The sequence below is a fragment of the Zonotrichia leucophrys genome, chromosome 2, assembly GCF_028769735.1.
Source record: "Zonotrichia leucophrys gambelii isolate GWCS_2022_RI chromosome 2, RI_Zleu_2.0, whole genome shotgun sequence".
NCBI classification, from domain to species: Eukaryota; Metazoa; Chordata; class Aves; order Passeriformes; family Passerellidae; genus Zonotrichia; species Zonotrichia leucophrys.
In genome coordinates, this window is record NC_088171.1 from 110,549,411 (window position 1) to 110,568,644 (window position 19,234).

A 19,234-nucleotide genomic window follows, 5' to 3' on the forward strand; every position below is an offset into this window, starting at 1 on the left:
AAATGATATCTATTTTTAATAATGAGGTGGTTTTGTGGTCATCTTAAGGCCAGAGAGGTAGCTAAGACATTAAACACAAGGTGTGTAGCTATCTAGTTTCTTATGACTTTCCTCCATTTTGGAAATACAAATGTTTTCTAGAGATAATGAAGCTGCCAGTTAATGAGAAGACTTTATTAACCCATTTTTGTGCTACTGAGTAATATTAAAATAACAATGTCTGAAAACACTGTCAGTTATATACCATTATAATCTTCATGAGATTTGGTTCAATTATAACTACTAAACCATTGGAATGCTCAAATTGTAAGTTTGACCAAACATGTTTGGTTTACAACCATTAAACATGTTTTGCATACCTATATATCAACTGAAAGCTTTCAAAGGAGTGACTTTCACTGATCAGCAATTGGCTAAGGTGTGCAAGAAAACACCCAAAGCCAAAGCCATTGCCACTATGATGTTACTACACTGGGCATTTTCTTGAGGGTCAGTTTTACAGAGCTCACTGGAATCCAGCTAGCAGAGGCATTTTAGAGAAAAATCCATCTTACAGCAAGACTTTTCTGGGCAAAATCTGTCACTATAACTTAAAGCAAGAAATAAGTCACTGTATAGTCCATAGTTCAGTTTCCTTCCTTATGCCTTGCTTTGCTCTTCTTTTTCTACAGATCCATATTAGTTCATTTTGTGAACTCTACTGTCTTATAGCACTTTTAAATTGAGGGGAATAAATTCAGGAAGAATGAAGGAGGGAAAAAAAGAAATCTCTGACCTGGTATTACCAAAAAAAAAAGAAAAAACCAAACAAAAAAATAAAGACGCTAAGATGAAAACAAAATAGTGCCATGGATTTACATATGGGGTTTTGATGGAAACTAGGGCTGGGTTTTAAGTCAAAACTCACCATCTCAAAACCACTTCTTTTCATCCGCCTGCAGGACTTGAGGTAAGTACGTATGCGTTTTCTGGCACGCTCTTGATACTCAGGGAATTGTCGCCTGCATGAGTCAATGATAGCCTGGATCTTTTCTTTGGGCTGCTTAGAGATTGGGACCATTCGGTCCAAGTTTTCATCTACAAACAGCCTGACAAACATCTGTTGGCAAGAGGGAGACAGAGGAGATGGGTTTGGAGGGCAGCTCTCTTCTCTTCCTAGCTTCCTGGCTTGATTACTGATAGGAAGACAGTTTTTGTTTTCTATCCACTGAAGAGCTTTGTAACGGGAAGCCAGAAATATAAAGCAAACAGTTCTTTAAAGGGTTATTTGGGGTGGGGGTGGGTTGGGTTTTAAAAAATAGACAAGAAAAGAAAAGTCTATAGGATACAGAACTTGTGAGATAAACCAGAACAGACTGTGAAAATAGGCACTACTTAAGTTTCATTATTAACAATAAGCTGTGATTGCTAATCATTTTATTGAACTGACTCACATTTTTTTCTTTGTTTGAACAATTGCTTATGTTTTCATGCATAATTATATACATTGAGAAAGCAATAGAGAACAGCTGACCACCAGAATGGTCTCCTGACAAAACTAGCTACAGCCTCTTTCCATTCAATGGGTGAACATGCACATCCACACAGCCACACACATGGTCACACATGCACATAGAGAACAAAGCTTTGTTTTCCTCTCTGGTAAAGATGGCACTCTGCCTCAAAATTCTAAATGAAACACAGCAAATCTGTCGTCTGTTGGCAAGAGTTTAATGTGCATTAAAATAATAATTGAAATAAATCCCGCAAATTAATGTGCCTTGTCAGACTTACCCAAAAACAACAATGCAAAAGGAACAGAAGAAGTAAACAAGGTGAGTGCAAGAGGGCTTACGTTAAAAGCTTTCAGTCGCTCAGCTTCTACCCCATCTGATTCATTAACCTTCTCAGGATCCTCTTGCTCATCATGGTCATCCTCATCCTCATCTCCTCGATTCAGAGACAGATCTTCAGCACCTCTGCCTACACTCTCATTCTTGCCAGAGTCATAGCTTGAATAGCTATGTGCAGGGGACTGAAAATAGAGAAAAAGAATATGCTTGCAAAAATTCTCAGCAAAAATAAGGTCTTACTTATCAAAAAATTCTCAGTAAATATTTCAAAAATTCCATGAATTCTTTTTATACTTTGTTCAACAGAAAGCACTCCTAATCTTTCCAAGAGCAAACAATGCACAATTATAATAATTTCAGTGCTTTAAAAAATGTGACTGACTGCAAATTCAGTAAATCTATTAACAAATTAATTACCCATGATAACTACAGTTAATATGAAATCTTTGCCATACAGCCTTGTATAAGTACTACCTACAGAAGTTTCTTATAAGTACTAACTTTTTTGTATTAATCAAAATGTAAATAAAGGATAGTTGATTTGAACAAAACTCCAAAGAATTAAAATTTAAACATTTCAAGGCAAAGAGGATTCATGTAGGAAATACTGTTATTCATCCAATGAATATTAAATATTATCAAGAGATGCAAAAATTTATTCAAAATAAGGATATGATTATGTCTTAGTTTCACTTGCAAAACCCCAGAATGAATTAGAGATATGTAGGTTTACTTTTGAATGCTCTCTGAGAATCATGTTGTAAAACCATTTCCTCTTTGAAAACCAGCATTCAGAACTTTCCCCTGAGCAGAAATTCATTTTGTTGGATAAAACAGATGACCATCTCAATAAAGTGTATCCACTTGTAGGACCAAAAAATTTCCAATTACCAAAAGTTAATACAGTGCATTTTCCCTTGCAATATCAAGTTCTCAGCTGCCTGTTCCCACTGCATACACTTCAAACTGCAGACCATAAAAAAGCATCAGTAACAGAAAGCCTTCCACAACTTAACATTCTTCAACATAAAACTTAAAGATCAAAGCTTTTCCCCAGCCACACAAACATATCAGACAGTATCTTCACCAGAGTCATCAGATTCACATTTAGGTCAATCAGAGCAAAATTTTATTTCTATATCTTAATGCTGTAATATTTCAATATTTTTCTCTCTTGCTTCAAAGCATTCTGTAGTCTGAATCAGGTGCCACATGACAAATTTCACACACACACACTTTTTTTAGATGCCTCCTCCCTTAATGTCAGCAAAAGTCAGGAGCATAATCCTTCAAATAAAAATACATTTCAAATGGCAAGCCTTGAACCCCATTCCAAGCTTCCTAAAATTATCTTTATTTCAGGGTATTTTACCAGCCAGAGAATTAATCTGGACAGTAAGGGAGAAGGGAAGGAAAAACAAAACCATTCATCCGTAAGATATATTTTTTTGCCTTATAGTCTTACTTCAGCTTTTTTTTTTTTCCCTTCTCCTGTTTTCGTTTCCATCTTTGGTCCTCTGTACAGAGTGTTTTAGAGTCACTTGCCTTGCCTTAACAGCACTCATATTCCAAGCCTTCCTTTTTTCTATATCCCCCCAGACTATATTCTCACAGTACTCATCCCCTGGAGTTCCAGTTTTTAATCCCTAATGCTCCTAATATGAGAATTTGCAGTCTCTCTCATCCCCTTCCTGAATCTCTTCACTCTCTGGATCACTCTTCATTCCCTAGACTCTTACAGCAGATATAGGAAGAGTGAGAAAACATGAGAACAAACCAGAAGAGCTGTCCTGGGGATAAAAACAGCTTCAACAAGTAGCAAGCTCAGCACCACTTCTTCTGGGGCAAGGAATTAGCCAGGGTTAAAGATGGCAGATGCAAGATGGCATGGGAAGATAAGGCTTGCAAGAGCAGCAAAAAACAAAACTCCAGTTCTTGATATACTGATAGCTTGTCTTGTGAAGATGCAGAGTATCTACATTGCTGCCCAGTCAGGTAAGTTCAGGTTCCATCCTAAAGGAGGTGATGGCTGTGTTTTATCAGTGTGTTTAGCATGTGTGAGCAAAAATGTTTAAACTGGCCAATGGCTACCAGAAGAGCCTGGTAGCCTGTAACAAAGGAAAGAGTCATTTCCCTTAAACCTAAAGAGATTATCAAAAGACATGTTTTTTAAAAAAAGAAAGTTACAATGAATTAATTGCTACTTTTGTACAGTGCTATGCAGTAGCAGATCTGACCTACGCTGCAAGACTTGTTCTTCTGCAGTTCTTTGTTTCACCCATCACTACAGCTCTATAGCATGCAGAAGGCTTTGAGATAATCAAAAAGCCATTTCATGTGCTAGGCACCACACAAAGCATAGAAGCTGCTGCCCTAAAGAAACCTACTAACTGAAATCCTTGTTGTGCAGACACTTGATCTCACATGTGTCATTTCATCAGACTAAATCCAATTAGACTACTCGTGTGCACAAAGTTAAACGGATGCAAAACTGATTTCAGTATGTACATATGTTTCGGCTGGATGCCAAGATCATAAATTATGCACCAGCATTGAGATTTCCTTTTGTGAAGGAAACAAATTCAGGTCAAAATGGCTTAAGTATATCTTTAAAAATGCAACAGTCGGGATGATTCTTTTGTTTTCAGCTCTGTTTTGTTTTGTTTAGTTATTAAAGAAAGTATTGCATAGAGAGCCCTGCCCAACATCTTCTCTAAAATTTTTATTTAAACAACAACTTTAGCATCTTAAATGAAGTGTGGGGAAAAACAGTCTGAGAAAGTTGCATGGTTGGAATCCATATTTATTCACTGTGAATTTGAAGACTGTGTACAGTACCAGGAAAAAGAGGTGTTTTTCTCCTAGCTGTTTCATTAGCAAACTGAGGAAGACAAAAAGCTCACTTTGAGTTTGCAAAAGCTCAGTTAAGAACAAAATTTCTGCCTCTCTGTATTTCTACACAGATGAATACTGATTCAGAGAAGAAAGAGATATCTCTCACTTGTGTTGACTCTGCAGTTGTGCAAAAGCCAATAAGGATTTCCTTTTGCTACTCTGCTAAGTAGCTGCAGTGCTAAACAAGGGGTGGGAGAGTAGAGGACAGATCATAGTTCATACACAATACCCAATTTTAGGTTTTGCACTGTCCTTTCAAAAGGCTGCTCCCACCTTTGACTGACAGGAACATGCTCATTCAGATTCCTCCACAGACTTTAACAAATACATTTTATAGTCCTGTAGTAAACTAAACTGAAGTGAACTTGGTTAAAATGTTTTGGTTTTGCTTGTTTGTTTGTAGATTTGTTTTTTCCCAATATTTGCCAGTCTGCTTAAGACAAGAGTCAGTTCTTGGTTTCAGTTCACCACCTGAAAGCAAAAACCTTTGTGCTGACACGAAAGTATGAGCATGGAGGGAAGCATACACATCTCTGTTGATAGCAATGAAAGATTACATCTTGGTAGAGTGGAAGTATTAGTAAATGCAAGATGTTTCACAGGTGAATGCTTTGTGCTTAAAAACTGAGGGTTGGAGAAAAAAGTGACAACAATCAGAAATTATTCAGTGAGAACTTAGCCAAGGCTAAAGACAAGATTATTTCCTTCCCCAAACATTTAGATGATTATCCAGCAGTCTTAAAAATACTGAGATGCTGCTATTTATATTGTGACCACTTTGTCCTTACCCTTTCTTGAAGGTTCAGAGTTCATTATCTTCATTTCTTCTTTGCAATAATAAGTACTAGGCAGTACTGCTTTATCAAAATGAAAGTAAATGTTCATGCCTAATGACCTGTTTTCAGGAGGTTATAACATGAAATACCAACCTCTTTCTAAGACATTATAAGTCAGCAACAACATTCACCTGAAGTCAAATCATAGAAGAGGAGACCTGGGAGGACATCACAGTATCACCTACTTTATCCTGCTGCACCAGAACAAGGTCAGATGGTCACTCCTGACCACTGTTTTCCAGTGTTTATCTTAAGACTTCCAGTGCCAAGATGTCATGCATCCCCCAGACAACCTGCACCAATGTTTCACTGTCTTCAGAACTATTAAAACATTTTTAAGACCAACCTCTGACTTTATAAATGTATTAAGCGTATTTCTTTTTCATGTGTCTACCATAGATTGCAATGGAGGAAAGGTGTGGTTTTGGGAGAAGAGAGCATTTTCTTCCCTCTTCATGAGACTCTTTCCAACAACTAAGGACTGTTATCACGTCCCCTCCCCTCAGTCTTCTCTTCCCAATAAATTCATTTATGCTATGAAACCCATGTTTTTCATGGATATTTTCCATCTGATTTGAAACCTTCTCAAAGAGCAACTCCCAAAACTCTAAAATTTGATGCCTTTATATGAAAAATATATTTCTTTATTTTTTGATCAATTTATAGCATGCTTACAGCAGAAAAACCTTATCCCTTTATTTGCAGAAAAATACCCCAAAGATGCCAAAGACAGCAGTGCAGAAACCCCACAGTTGCCAACAGAAATCGTGCTGTTATTTTATGAGGACTAAAGCAGAAGTAATCTGTAACATTTGAAAATACAAAGTCTACCAAAGTGCTTCAGTGCCTGCTGGGGTTCAACACTGGTGTATGGCCATTGGACAGGGTTTGGAGGATGACACCACAAGAACTCACTGCAGGAAGCTTCTCCCAGCAGAGACTCTTGGCTACCCTGGTGAGTGTACAAAGATGTACTTGATTACCCAACCAAAACTAATTCAGTGATAGAAAGCTAATTGCTGAGGGTGACTATTTGAAATGACCAAAAACTGGAACAATCATGTCTTTGTGACTTTAAAAATGCCAACATGGAAAAAAAGACACCACCTTTTCAGGGAAAAATGCTTCTGATGGAAGTGTGGCAATTTTTTTTTTAAATGAAGCTTCATTTTTCACATTTACATTACATTTTACATTTACATTTAGATAGAGACCGTCACATCAATTTGAGTAGTGTGCAATTCTTTCAGTTAGTTACATCAGACACTCACAAACCACAGAACTCCTGTGAGCAAGAGACACTTGAATGTTTGAAGAGCTGGCAAGACAGCAGCAGAGGTCTCCATGCTTCATGGAAAGGAAAGGGGTTAGGGGGCAGGCAGAGATGAAAACACTTTACTGGCTCTGCATGATTCTCTTGTAGAAATCTGCCTCAACATTGGTAAAAGTTACTAAATCTGTTTAATGAATACATAAAACCCTATTCTAAAGCTGACAGAATTCTGCTTGTTCCCCGTTGTACATCAGCCCTTTCTTCTTTTTCCTACATTTCAGTATTTCCCTCTCTGCCACTGAATACACAAAAATCTACAATTTCAGCAACTAGTCTTGCAAATTATGTGTGCTTTTCTGTATACTTTCCCATGTGCTATTGTGTAGCAAAATATTTTCATAGAAACTATTCCTATGACACAGAAAGGTATTAGAACATTCTGATGACAATGGATTTGATTGCTTTATTCCAAAATTATCAATTAAATTAGAACATTGTTTTGATTTTTTTTCACATTTACATTTTTAACTGATTCTACATATGACAAAGTTTTTGAAAAATTAAAAAAAACTAACTTTTGGTAAACTGGTATGAGTGAGAAGCATGCCTTTTATTTGACATATAAAAAAAAAATTAAAGTTAAGCCTGAAAGGTTAAGGGAAAATTCACGTCCTATCACTTTCCCTTAAAAATATATTTGAAATTAATATTGCATTGTTAGAGTTCCACTTCATTCCTGTGCAAACTGTGAGTTCTCCATATAGCAGGGAACTTGCCTACAGGAGGTAGTTGTGTTTCACTTTGGTTTTATTTTTTTCATTAAATTTCTAATACTTGTAATATAAATAACACATTAGAAAACATTAAATATTTCTGGCATATGCATGCTCTTTTGCTATTGAAATACTGGAAAACATTAAAAAAAATCCTAATTTTCCTCCTGTATTCAAACAGAAGGCAGGAGGCATAACTGAAGACCCAGGTTCAGCTATTATCCTAAGGAATTTGCTATCAGCTTTTATGGATAGAAGTCCAAGTCTCTATTATTTTGCATTAATAAGCGATTTTCTTTCCACAACCTCTCTTAAATCCTATGCTTTTCTATCTTCCAGACTTTACTATTATTATCCTTTTTCATGGCCCCTTTAAACATTCATATTGTCACATGTGTAGAACTTTACTGTCCATCTCTTCTTTTCTCATTTCAGGGAAGACTCTGAATTCCCAAATACAATTCCAGAATCTCATGTTTTATTTCAAGATCCAATTAACCTCCTTTTTATAAAATCCTCACATATTTCTTCATCTTACCCATATCTTTGCAACTGACTATGACCAGTTTGCTCCCCTTGTTGCACAAAAATTGGCCTTTCCAGCTCCTTTATAAAATTTCACCCTTGATAATGGGAAGGCATCCTTGTGTGCAATTCTGCTATTTGGAGCATGAGGACAACAGCATTTTTATGGGAAGAATGGAGAGCAGAAAGCTAGAGTTTCATAGGTTTGACTCTAAAATGTGTTATCTTACATGCGAAGTGTTAAATTGTAAAGGACTTTTTTACACAAAACTTGTATTACACTGAAATATTAAAAGATCTTCTTTCTTTGCTCTGTGTTAACAATGTGACTTCCAGAAACAAACTGTTCAGTTATTTACAACAGGAACTAAGAAATAAAAAGGTTTTGCTCCCAAATTATCCTTGGCATTATCTTCTCTCCAGAGACATTTTTTTACAGTAGTCCCTGAGAGAACACTGACTGTTTCTAAGACTATCTGCTCATCCTTTCTCAGTAATTTTCCAATCTATGCTATATTGTGTTTGCTTATAATATTCCTCTCAACAGAAGCACATTTATTAGCCATAAGAAAACTATAAATTACCCAGACACTTTCATTCCAGTGGGTTTATCTGGATAAATAGAAGTTTGGATAATTGAAAGCTAAGAAATAATTGAAAGACCATCTGAGACACATATCTTCCCATGCTATTTTCTCCTTTTAGCTAAAATACAGTCTCTCCTAGGCCTCTCCCCACTGGTATTGACCAACATCAAAAGAAATCACTTTACCCTAATAGAAATAACCTCAAAAATTAAATAGAGAGTAAAAACAGAGAGGCAACTGAGAATTCTCACTCAAGTAGAAGAATAAAGTGTATTTACAGGCTATAGTTTAAAGAGCTTCTTTCTAATTTTTCCACAACCAATCTCTTATTACCTGATTGGGCATCTCCAGGAAAGCTCCTGCTCCTTCCCCAGCCATTGTACAGGAGGAGAATTCTTGGGGGAATCAGAATAAGTATCTCCAAATCACCCTAGTGCACCAGTATTGCGAGTACCAGAGCAGAGCTGATTCAGCAGAGCAGGAGATTTGGCTGCTTCTTAGCTACTAAATAGCTTTTATTTTACAAAGTTGTTTGATTAATGAACTTTAAGAACTCCTATAACTGATGTAGGAAGACAGGCATTTTCAACCAAATACTAAAAGAACATATTAATACAATCACCAATAAGTAGTCATATTGCAAAATGTGGCTGCTGTGTCTTTGAAAAAATATGATGTCCTTTGTGGGAGTTGAAAAGTCAAACTGAAATGGTGACAGACTCAAATAAAATATTAAAATATTTTTGGCGTCTTACACTGCTATTTTGAAGCTCTAAAAGAATCTGACAGAGTTTCTGAGAATTTGAGAAATATAGGTTGCCACATAGGGAAGCTTCATCACAAAATTCTGGATTTCTGCAAACTGTGTGCCAACAGAGTATTTAAACCTTTTCTATAGTGCACCCAAAATCAAACCAGAACATCTGAATTAATTTACACTCTTTAAAGATCTTACATTGCAAAATAAGAAAAAGAAAACAACAACCCTACTTTATTATCAAAATCAGGAACACTTCATCTGTGAGTTTCCAAGGACAATAATAGCCCACTTTGCAGGTAGTGTCATAGCTCAGTGAAGCCAAGAGCCTGAGAGAGCCCCACATAGTTTTTGTGCTTGTGGCAAAATCCATTAACCTAAAACTTCTATTGGAAAATTGTCATTTCCAAGTTTTGGTGAAATTATGGCCTTTTGCCAAAACTCTTTACAGTTTTTATCCAGATACCACAGTTTTCCCTTTGTCAGGGTTTGGGGGAGTTTATTTTCCTTTTTAAATGAAATAGCAGCAGTTTATATGAGGATTAGTGAACACTTTTCTTAAGGAATATATTTCAGTGACTAAGGTTCACACTACAGGAAAGTAATGGGCATTTTTGACCAGCAATTCTTCGGTTAATTGTTAGACAACTGGCTGGTAAGAGCTACAAAACATTTTGTAAAAACACTGGACTATTAATTTCTTCTCATTCTATTTAAATTGAGAATGAAACCTCAAATGCATGCAACACATTCAGGAAGCCACTAAAATGGAGAACATTTTTAAAACCTGAATATCACAATGACATTTACAAGGTAGGTCCCAAGACTCTTGCTCCCCTCTTTGCAGCCTGTCCTAATCTAACCGACAGAGGTTTAAAATATAAACATGTCAACAAGGATAAAACAGTCAAGCTCCAACTCTCCAGAGAGGAAACGGAAGAATCCCTGACAAAACCCTGTCTATCCATTAAAGATCCAACTTACACACCAACAGTGCTCCCTATACTGTTTGAAAATATCTCAAACTGCTGCCAACTTTCAAAACAGAAGTAGTTACTCAATACTGCAATGTCCTCTGAAGTCTTACTTAGGTAAGAAGCTAATGTCAGCAAAAACCAGAAGATACAGGACTGATAGAATTTCTTGAGCAGTAGCTTAAATGTGCTAAGCTTATTGTTTTATTTCTATGATTTTAATTTCTTATGGATGTCTGGGTGTAGGGAAATAATGTTGCCATAAATACAGAGGAGCAGGGTTTCTTGTCAACATAGCATCAGTGGATGCTGTTTTAATCTTGAGCATATTGCTGCTGGAAAACATAAGAAGAATCCCTTTCCTCACTTTAACAGTGAAGAATAAAGGGAATACAGAGCACATGCAATTCACTGGTTTAGTCATAGGCCACTTGTCAGACATCTACAATTAACTAGAAAGCTGTCATAATCTTTTTTTCCCCCTTCTGTGCTATTCTTTATATTCACGCCCTTTGGTTCAGTTTCAGCCGTTTTTTCCCATGCAGCTTACTCCTAAATCTTTTCATTCTTTATCTGTGAACTCATTATGCCTTTAGTTCCTTTTTGCTTCAGTCTTTTCTTGATTTCTTCTCTTGTCTCTGATGCTATTCCCTTAATTTCTTCCTCCCTAAATTTCTCTCTGCTTCCTCTTGCCATGAATTTAAGCTGTGACATCAAAACAGTTCAATAACCTGTTTTCCTCTTCAGTCCCAAGAAGACATAGACCTGTTGAAGCGAGTCCAGAAGAGAGCACCAAGTTAATCACCAGGATGGAGCACTTCTCATACAAGGAAAGACGAGAAAATTGGGGTTTTTCAACCCAGAAAAGAGAAGGCTTTGGGGTGACCCATTTGTGGCCTTCCTATACCTGAAGGCACCCTACAAGAAAGATGGAGAAAAACGTGCCCTATTTACAAGGGCACGTAGTGACGGGACAAGGGGAAATGGCTTCAAACTGAAAGAAATTAGGATGAGATTAGGTATTGGGAAAAAGTTCTGTGAGGCTGGTGAGGCACTGGAAGATGTTTCCCAGAGAAGTTGTGTATTCCCCATCCCTGGAATTGTTCAAGGCCAGGAATGATGCGGTTCTGACTGGTCAAGTGAAAGATGCTCAGGTCCGCAGCAGGGGAGTTGAAAGTAGATGATCTTCAAGGTTCCTTCCAAAGGTCAAGGTTCCTTGATCAAGCCAAATCATTCCATGATTCTACAAAATATAGGGCTATCTCCTCAAGTCCCAAAGCAAGAATATACACTTGGAAACTATGTGTTTATTTGGAAACTATGTGTTTATTTATAAAAAACACCCTTTGAATCTATGACTACAGGAGAAGTCTTGCTAAGCATACTATGACCACAGAGAATGTAGATTTTGTACCTGCCCCTTTAATTCACTGTCTTTTTCATCCTCACAGTTCTTATCATGGCAGTTTTCTACTCCTTTAATGCAACAAAAAGTTCCCAAGGGCCAAATACATTCACAAATGAAAGAGCTTGAATTATATCAGGAATCCAGAAGAAAAGACTGATTTTTGGTTGTTGACACTCACCTTGTTCCCCTGTTTCTGTTGTATCCTAGAAAAGCTAGAGATGGAAAGTGCACAAGAGGCTTCCAGGCTGTATAAAGTTTCAAAAGACATTTCTAGAGACTGACAGCAGAGGCAGAAGCAGAAATAATAACACAAAATCACTGCAGGGTTTGTGTGCTGTAAGAACAGCAGACAAGAGGATCACTTGTTTTCAATAGGTAAAGAGAAAGAAAGAAATGGAGACAAATGGTACCTCTGTCCCATCCTTGTCAAGACTGGCAAAAGAGTGCTATTTGACATCCAGGAACTCAGCAATTCCCTATAATGTCTGCCTAAGGCCATGCAGCAGCTGAACTTATTAAACACGTCATTATATGCTGAGCTGTGCACCTGTATTTTCTAATACAGAAGGACATGCAGCATTTTGTATCCCAGCTCATATGAGAAGGGAGAACACAGTGCACACAACAAAAGTTGGATATAACGAGGAACTAGAAGTGATGATTGGGATGAGAGGAAAAATTTAACAATGGACTTTCCTTGGTGTGCTCTTTCTGAACTCATCATAAGTTCTTCCCTGAGCTGATTTCCTCTTCCTAGTTTGTTCCTACATAATGACATTTCATAATTTCTCACACCTTTCTCTTTTCCAGTCTGAGCATGGCATAAGTGCAAATAATTGGGAAGGAGATTAATATCAATTGGTGGAAGCAGTGGAGAAGGGAACTCCACTCATCTGTCTCCATCATTTAGGAGAATTTTAGGCCCTCCCTCCTACAGTTTGTGTTGCTCAGTCACCACAATCCTATGCCAGAATAGGTGAGAGGAGACAGTCCTGTCACTCTTTCTCTTCTGACCAAGAGAAGCACTTCCTCAAAAGCACAGCTTGAAGGAAAAAACAACAAAAAACCCCCAGTAACAGCAACATACTGAGAGACAGACTCAGGAAAAAACGCAAACCAATTGATAAATAACAGAAATGCAACCCAAAAGAATCTGTACAGTACTGAATAGCCATTTACAACTGATCATGGTAATAAGATGACATATTAAAGATTGATTTTTCTAGGGGGAAGCAAGGAACACAACAGCAGCACAACACAATTTTTTTGCATATGCAAGAGAGGAGCATATTACCTAGTGAGAAGTACAGGGTACAATTTGAGAATGCTTGTTCTTGCTTTTCCTTTTGGCCTTTTACCTCTATCTACTTATAGCAGCAATGTTTAGCAAGCTTTAAAAAATTCACTGGAGGTAAATCAGCTGGATTATCCCAGTGAGTAGCCCTGAGAGACAGAGGTTAAAGGCGCTAATTATTGCTTAAGGATCAGGTGGGAAGATTTGGAACTTGAGACCAATCAGGAAGGGACAGATGAAGGCAGGGCTCCTGAGTCAAGGGGGAGGCCTACTCTTAGTCTGCAATAGTCTGAGTAAGAGAGGAGCAGCTGAGATGTCTGCAGCTGAGGCTGATGGAATAGATTACTGATTAGTTCCCTACTTATCTACCACAAATAAATCTTAAAGAAATGCATCTCGTAAATCAAGTAAATCTTGTAAGAAAGGCATCTAATTTGACTCTCCCTGTTTAGGGAAGGATAAATAAAACATTTATCATAAGAGTAAGCCAGAGACATTGCTTGAGGTTATCACAGGACAGCAATCATGAGAATGTTGCAGGAGAATTCCTTATAAAGGCAGTTTCTGCCTATTAGCTCTGCAGTTCAGTGTATCCTTAAGACTCATGCAAAAAGACCAGGAAGAAACAGAAACAACAAAAGAATCTTTCCATTCTAAATCTGTGCTGACTGTGCTTCTGTTAAAGACATGGTCTGACATTTTGGGGGTGGAGAATGGAGGATGATATTATGAAAAGCATTAAACCTGACTCCCAGAGGAGGCTGCTCAACAATTGCTGCTCAAACTACTTAGGCAGCCAACTCCAGCAAACAACACAGTTGTGTTGAAGAGCAAATGTTCTTCCCCTGAAGAGTCAGACAGGTCATGGTAGCCCCCTAAATCCCTACAAATATTATTAAATATATCTATTGGGTGGTAGCTTTCATGGTATCCTCCTGAAGAAACCAAAATCTGTCCTTGTAAGCCATAATTTTACCTGCCCAAGATGGTACAAGACTTTCCAGCCTATACAAACATCAGTATACATTTGATACAAAAGTGAGCTATTTTGGTTGGTCTGGCCAAAAATGAGCCCTGAGATTTTATATGTTTCCTGTTAAACTCTCAAGCTTGTGAGAAGAGAATCAGCCAGGTTCCTCCAGGATAGCATGGCACACTGTAAGCTCCCAGAACAGCTGCTGCTTAGAAAGGAAATTGCACTTACCAACTTGATGCCATGCCCTAATACTCTCTGTGGTTTTTTGTAGTGGAATAAACTTTGTTTACTGCAAAATGATTCTGTCACTTGGTACCTGGAGCTCAGTTAGAGAGGACCATACAGCCATCAAGCAGCACTGAAATTTCCAAGATGATCTAATAGACCTGGTCTGTAAAGGCTCAAACTCATTTACAATAAAAATATTTACCTTCTATTAGTAAAGATAACTTGAGTTGTGAATACTGGGACCACTTAGTTACATGCATCCCCATTAGGTAACTAAATCACCACCCTGCCATGGAGAATTCCCCTATCAGAGTATAAAGCTGAGTATCAAATCCTATTTGGCAAAACTCCACCTTTGCCAAAGACCACATTCAATCCACCTTCTCATAGAGGAAGAATTGTGTGAGGAAAACCAGCTAGAATTATGCCAGAAAAATTAAATAAATCAGAGCATACAGTGCATTTTCTCATATTGATATCATAAGTCAATACCTGACTATGGAGAACTGAACAGCTACAAAAACTGCTTTGTATCATTCTTCAACCCAAATTATTTAATCTTCCACATCCTGCCACTAAATTCAGGCAAAAGGGATTTGATCTTACGATAAGTCAGCTTATCATATGAAGAGAACTAGCTGAAAACTTTAAATCCAGATCTGAGCTGCACTAAAGTTTTATAGGTTGTTGTCCCTTTCTACTTGTTTTCTTATTTTGTGTGACTACTATTGTATCCTTAGCTTCCACAGATTAAATTTAAAGAACAAAGAGGAAACCAAAATAGAAAACATTTTTTAAAATTAAAGGAACTCATCTATGGATCTATTTTTAGAAAGTGAAAGATCTATTTTTAGTTGCACCCTCTCGTGGTGCAACTGCCTACGCTAGGTGCTCATGAGTCTCCTCTTTCACAGAGCCCTTCTGAGCTCAAGGCATGCAGTGCTGTGATCTACAGGCTGAGATCTTTCTGGAATATAGAATGTAACTCTCACTTGTTGCATTTTACTAAACTTAAATACAAGAGGCACAGAATTTGAGGGACAGGAGAGTTTTCTGTGAACATCTCCCATTACTGTCACTGGAATTGGCGTTGGTTCTGCTCTGTTGTGTGGCCACGTCATGGATCAGAAAACCTGAGCAGGTTTTATTAATGCCTGAGCAGGAATCAATTTTAAAAACAGAAAGGCAAAGTTAACTTAGGTAAAGTTCCTCTTTCCTAGTGTGTACCTGTAGTAGGGCTCTATTGGAACACAAAGATGTGTTCATGTGTGGCATAGGATGCTAATAGCTTTGTTTTCCATTACTAAAAAGTAACACACAAGCAGTGGAAGCATTTAGAAACTGATTTTCCCTGGCAAACACGATCTCTTAGGCTTTGTCAAGAAATGTTGCAACTCCAGTAGTAGTGTTTGTAGATGAATGTGATGATATGGGCTCAAGCCACTGAATTTTTCTATGTAGTATATGCTTTCAACAGTGCCATAGGAAACAAACAAAATACAGAGACATGACTTGTGCTGGCAGTCACAGCTTACCTCTACAAGTCCTGTAAAGAAGTAGCTTTAATATCTACTCACTGATTCCTACACAGAGATATCCATTATATTATATTTAAACCAGTTTATCTTCAAAAAAGTAGAGCTGAAGAAACCTGACATCCTAAAGATGTATGTCCTAAATCCCCAAATCTCACCAGTATGCATTCTTCATTTCACTCCACATCTCTCTCACTTTCATAGGGCAGAACTTTGTGGGGTATTGAGGGCTGGGAGATCACTCATTGCCCAAGCAGTATCTGCCTCTCAAAAGTCCAATTCCCTCATGAAAGCAAGTCTTTCTACTTGAGCCAAATGCAGATTTTCACAGCTCATAGCAACTCAACATTGTCAAGATTACTACCTTGTGAAATTAGATTCAAAGGTTATTCAGGGACAGAAAAACTGACAGAGCATAAAGCACCCCCTTTGGAAAAAAAAAAAAACAACAACAAGACAACAAATAACAACAAACACCTTCTCACACTGATAGAATAAAATGCACCATATGGATAGCATAACAGCACTTTTTTTGTATAAAACTTTCCCAGCAGACAAGACTTGAAAAAGCATTTTTTACCTGGGACATAAGTAAAACAGGAACAGTCTGACATATATCTTTAAATAACATTTTGCATCTAAATATATGTTTATGGAAAGCTATATTTTGGAAAGATCTAACAAATACCTTGCAAATTATGGCTCTAGGTAGAATGAATTTCACAAGGGTGTGTGGGAGGTATCCATACAGAGAACAATCCCATATTTATTAGCCACTTCCACAGCATTATGTGCTCTAATACTATTAATTTTCTGGATATATGGACAACTGGAATTATTAAGAAGTTCAAAGCATTGAATAAAATATGGGAGATCATTTTTTTATTTATTTAACATAATTTAACCTCACATCTTGACTGAAAGCAAAAAATATGAATTGATGATTCTACAAAACCTGTTAAAAGTATGAAATCACTTTCACCAAAAACTTCTGAAAAGGTGATGCTCTTTAAAAGATTTATCTTTCCAAGTAGCTGCTTCTATTAAATAAACCTATGAGACTAATAGGTCAGCTAATATAAGAACAGAATGTCAGTGCATACACATATTTCTTTTAATGCACCTCCTTCCAAGGTCCTGTTCTAAGACATGGATGACAAATGGACCATCCAGTAGTTTTTAATTGCTAATAAATTCTGCATTACATGCTTAATCAAAGTTCCCCATGAATTTTAGGATGATCCCAGCTGTTATTAAAACTGCAAACCCCCAGGTTTATAAACTGAAATAAAAAAATTTTCCTATTTACCATTCAGCCTTTCAAAAGTCAAGGGGAAAGATACACAACCCATCATAGGACCCAAATTTAAGCTTTCTGCCTTATGTTTTTCAGAGATCATGTTTCATAGGCTTTAAATAATTGGAGCTACTTGGAAACACTATTTACCCATTAACTCTGCGCATGAAAAATGGTTGGTCCTTCACTTGATCCAATCACTGAAAACTGCACTGTCCTCAATTAACTAATTCAAGGTAAGATGCTGTCTGCTCTTTTTTTTTCCTGGTAGGATGAAAGGCTTTAGGGTAGGATTAGAGAGGCCCATTAATTTTGGAAATTAAACGCCATCCTTTTGCTTACCTGCATCTGCCTTTCCACCAAAGTCAAAAGAAAACATCTCTACTTTGTAAGATAGCCAGCTGTGGCCTGAGCCCAGCCCATGAAAATTTGCCCTTGCAGAGTAAATACAAGTTCTCCTCCGTGAGAGAGGAATGGGCTCTGAGGTTAATATTTCATTTTGTACCAACACCACTTAAAAAGCTCTTACACTTTCTGTCATTAACCCACACCCTAATCAGGACCTTTTTTATTTATTCTGTCATTAATCCACACCCTCATCAGGACCTTGCACTATTGCACTTTATTTTTTCTGGCCACTTCTCCTGAGACCCCCATCTCTGTGCCCCTTCCCAGGAGCCCCAGTGAAGCTGAGCTCTACCATGAGCAAGTGGGGACCAAGAATGCCCCAGGCTGCTCCTGGCTTGCTCCCTGCCCTTCCTGCACTGAGCTGTGGCCTTCACACCCCCTCCTGCTTCTCTGCAGGTCACTGGGACCTGCTACTGCCAGCAGCCCTACCCTGCCATTTGCTACATCAAGTCTGCATAATGTTTTCTCCTCAGTTTCCGAATTTTTCCTCCCTCTGATACTTTATCAAAGGTAAAGCAGTGACCTGTAATGCATGCTTACAAGATCAGATAGGAAATATCTTCTATTCCTGCCAATCTCATCACTTGTTCTAGTCAATAAATTGTCTTTCTGAGTGGTTTGGATGTTTTTTCCTGAATGAGCAATTACAAGAAAAGGTCACTGAACTAAGGTGGTGGTACCTAAAACTCAGACCATGAACTGAATTTTGAATGGGCAGCTTTTCTGACTCCTCTATTAGCTGTTTTCTTCATATACTGTAGCAGAAGTGTAAGAAGAGGTATTGAAAGTCATGAGATCATCTGTTGGGATAATCCTGTATAAAGAGAAGATCACCATACAGAGTAGATCCACTTTTCGAGCTTAATTCTCTCAATAAATAATTATGTAGCAAAGCACAGTATAGGTGACTTGGATTAACATGTAAGGGTGATTAAACTGGAGTTTACAACACCACAGGAGACAGAGGGTAAAAATATTAAGTAATTTGTGCCAATTGGGAGGAACAGGCAGATGAAGTGAAGGCCTAAAACAGCTGCATGGCAGTGAAAATGTTATGTCCTGGTGACAAAGCTCTTTCAAAGAAGAAGGAAGGAAGAAGGAGGCTATTGCACCTTACCCTGCCTCTGACCTGCAGCAGAAGGATTTGGCAACCAGCCAAGCAAGCTTTATGAAATAGTGCATTGTGAAATAAAGATTGTATGGTAAAAAGCAACATTTAAGGAGGAATTAAAACAATTATCTTTATACAGGTACACAGATGCACAGACATACTCATATTTCGTACAATAAATTGAAAATCCAGATTTGAAGTCCCATGCTTCAGTGATTTTAACTTTTACTTTGACTCTTTTTTTCATAATTAAAAAGAAAAAACCCAACTGCTAAATAGCTACAGAAAATTAGAATATTCTAACACTTCTACAACCTCGTCCTCCTGCAGTTTCCTCACTTTGAGCTACATACTCAGTTCAATAAGTAAATGCACTATACAAGTAAGCTGTATGACTGAATCTAAGTAAAGCATTCAACTTTAGGTCAGTTAAGGTTTAATCATACAAATACTAATAATGTAGTCCATAGGCTCTCTTGGGCATACATAAACATGATTTTATGATGAGGTCTGGAAAGATTTATC

General features: G+C 37.5%; 1 protein-coding gene across 3 annotated transcripts in view; it reads right to left on the bottom strand.

Moving 5' to 3' along the window:
• NOL4 (nucleolar protein 4) overlaps positions 1–19,234 on the bottom strand; it is a 190,430-nt gene that overhangs the window by 46,581 nt on the left and 124,615 nt on the right. For 2 of the 3 annotated variants that reach the window (XM_064706060.1, XM_064706062.1), the window contains 2 exons: positions 1,835–2,014; positions 908–1,099 (listed from right to left, as the gene is read on the bottom strand). In XM_064706060.1, coding sequence (XP_064562130.1) covers positions 908–1,099; positions 1,835–2,014 — 372 coding nt within the window. The remainder of the gene's footprint in view (positions 1–907; positions 1,100–1,834; positions 2,015–19,234) is intronic. The other variant, XM_064706061.1, reaches the window with a different exon arrangement.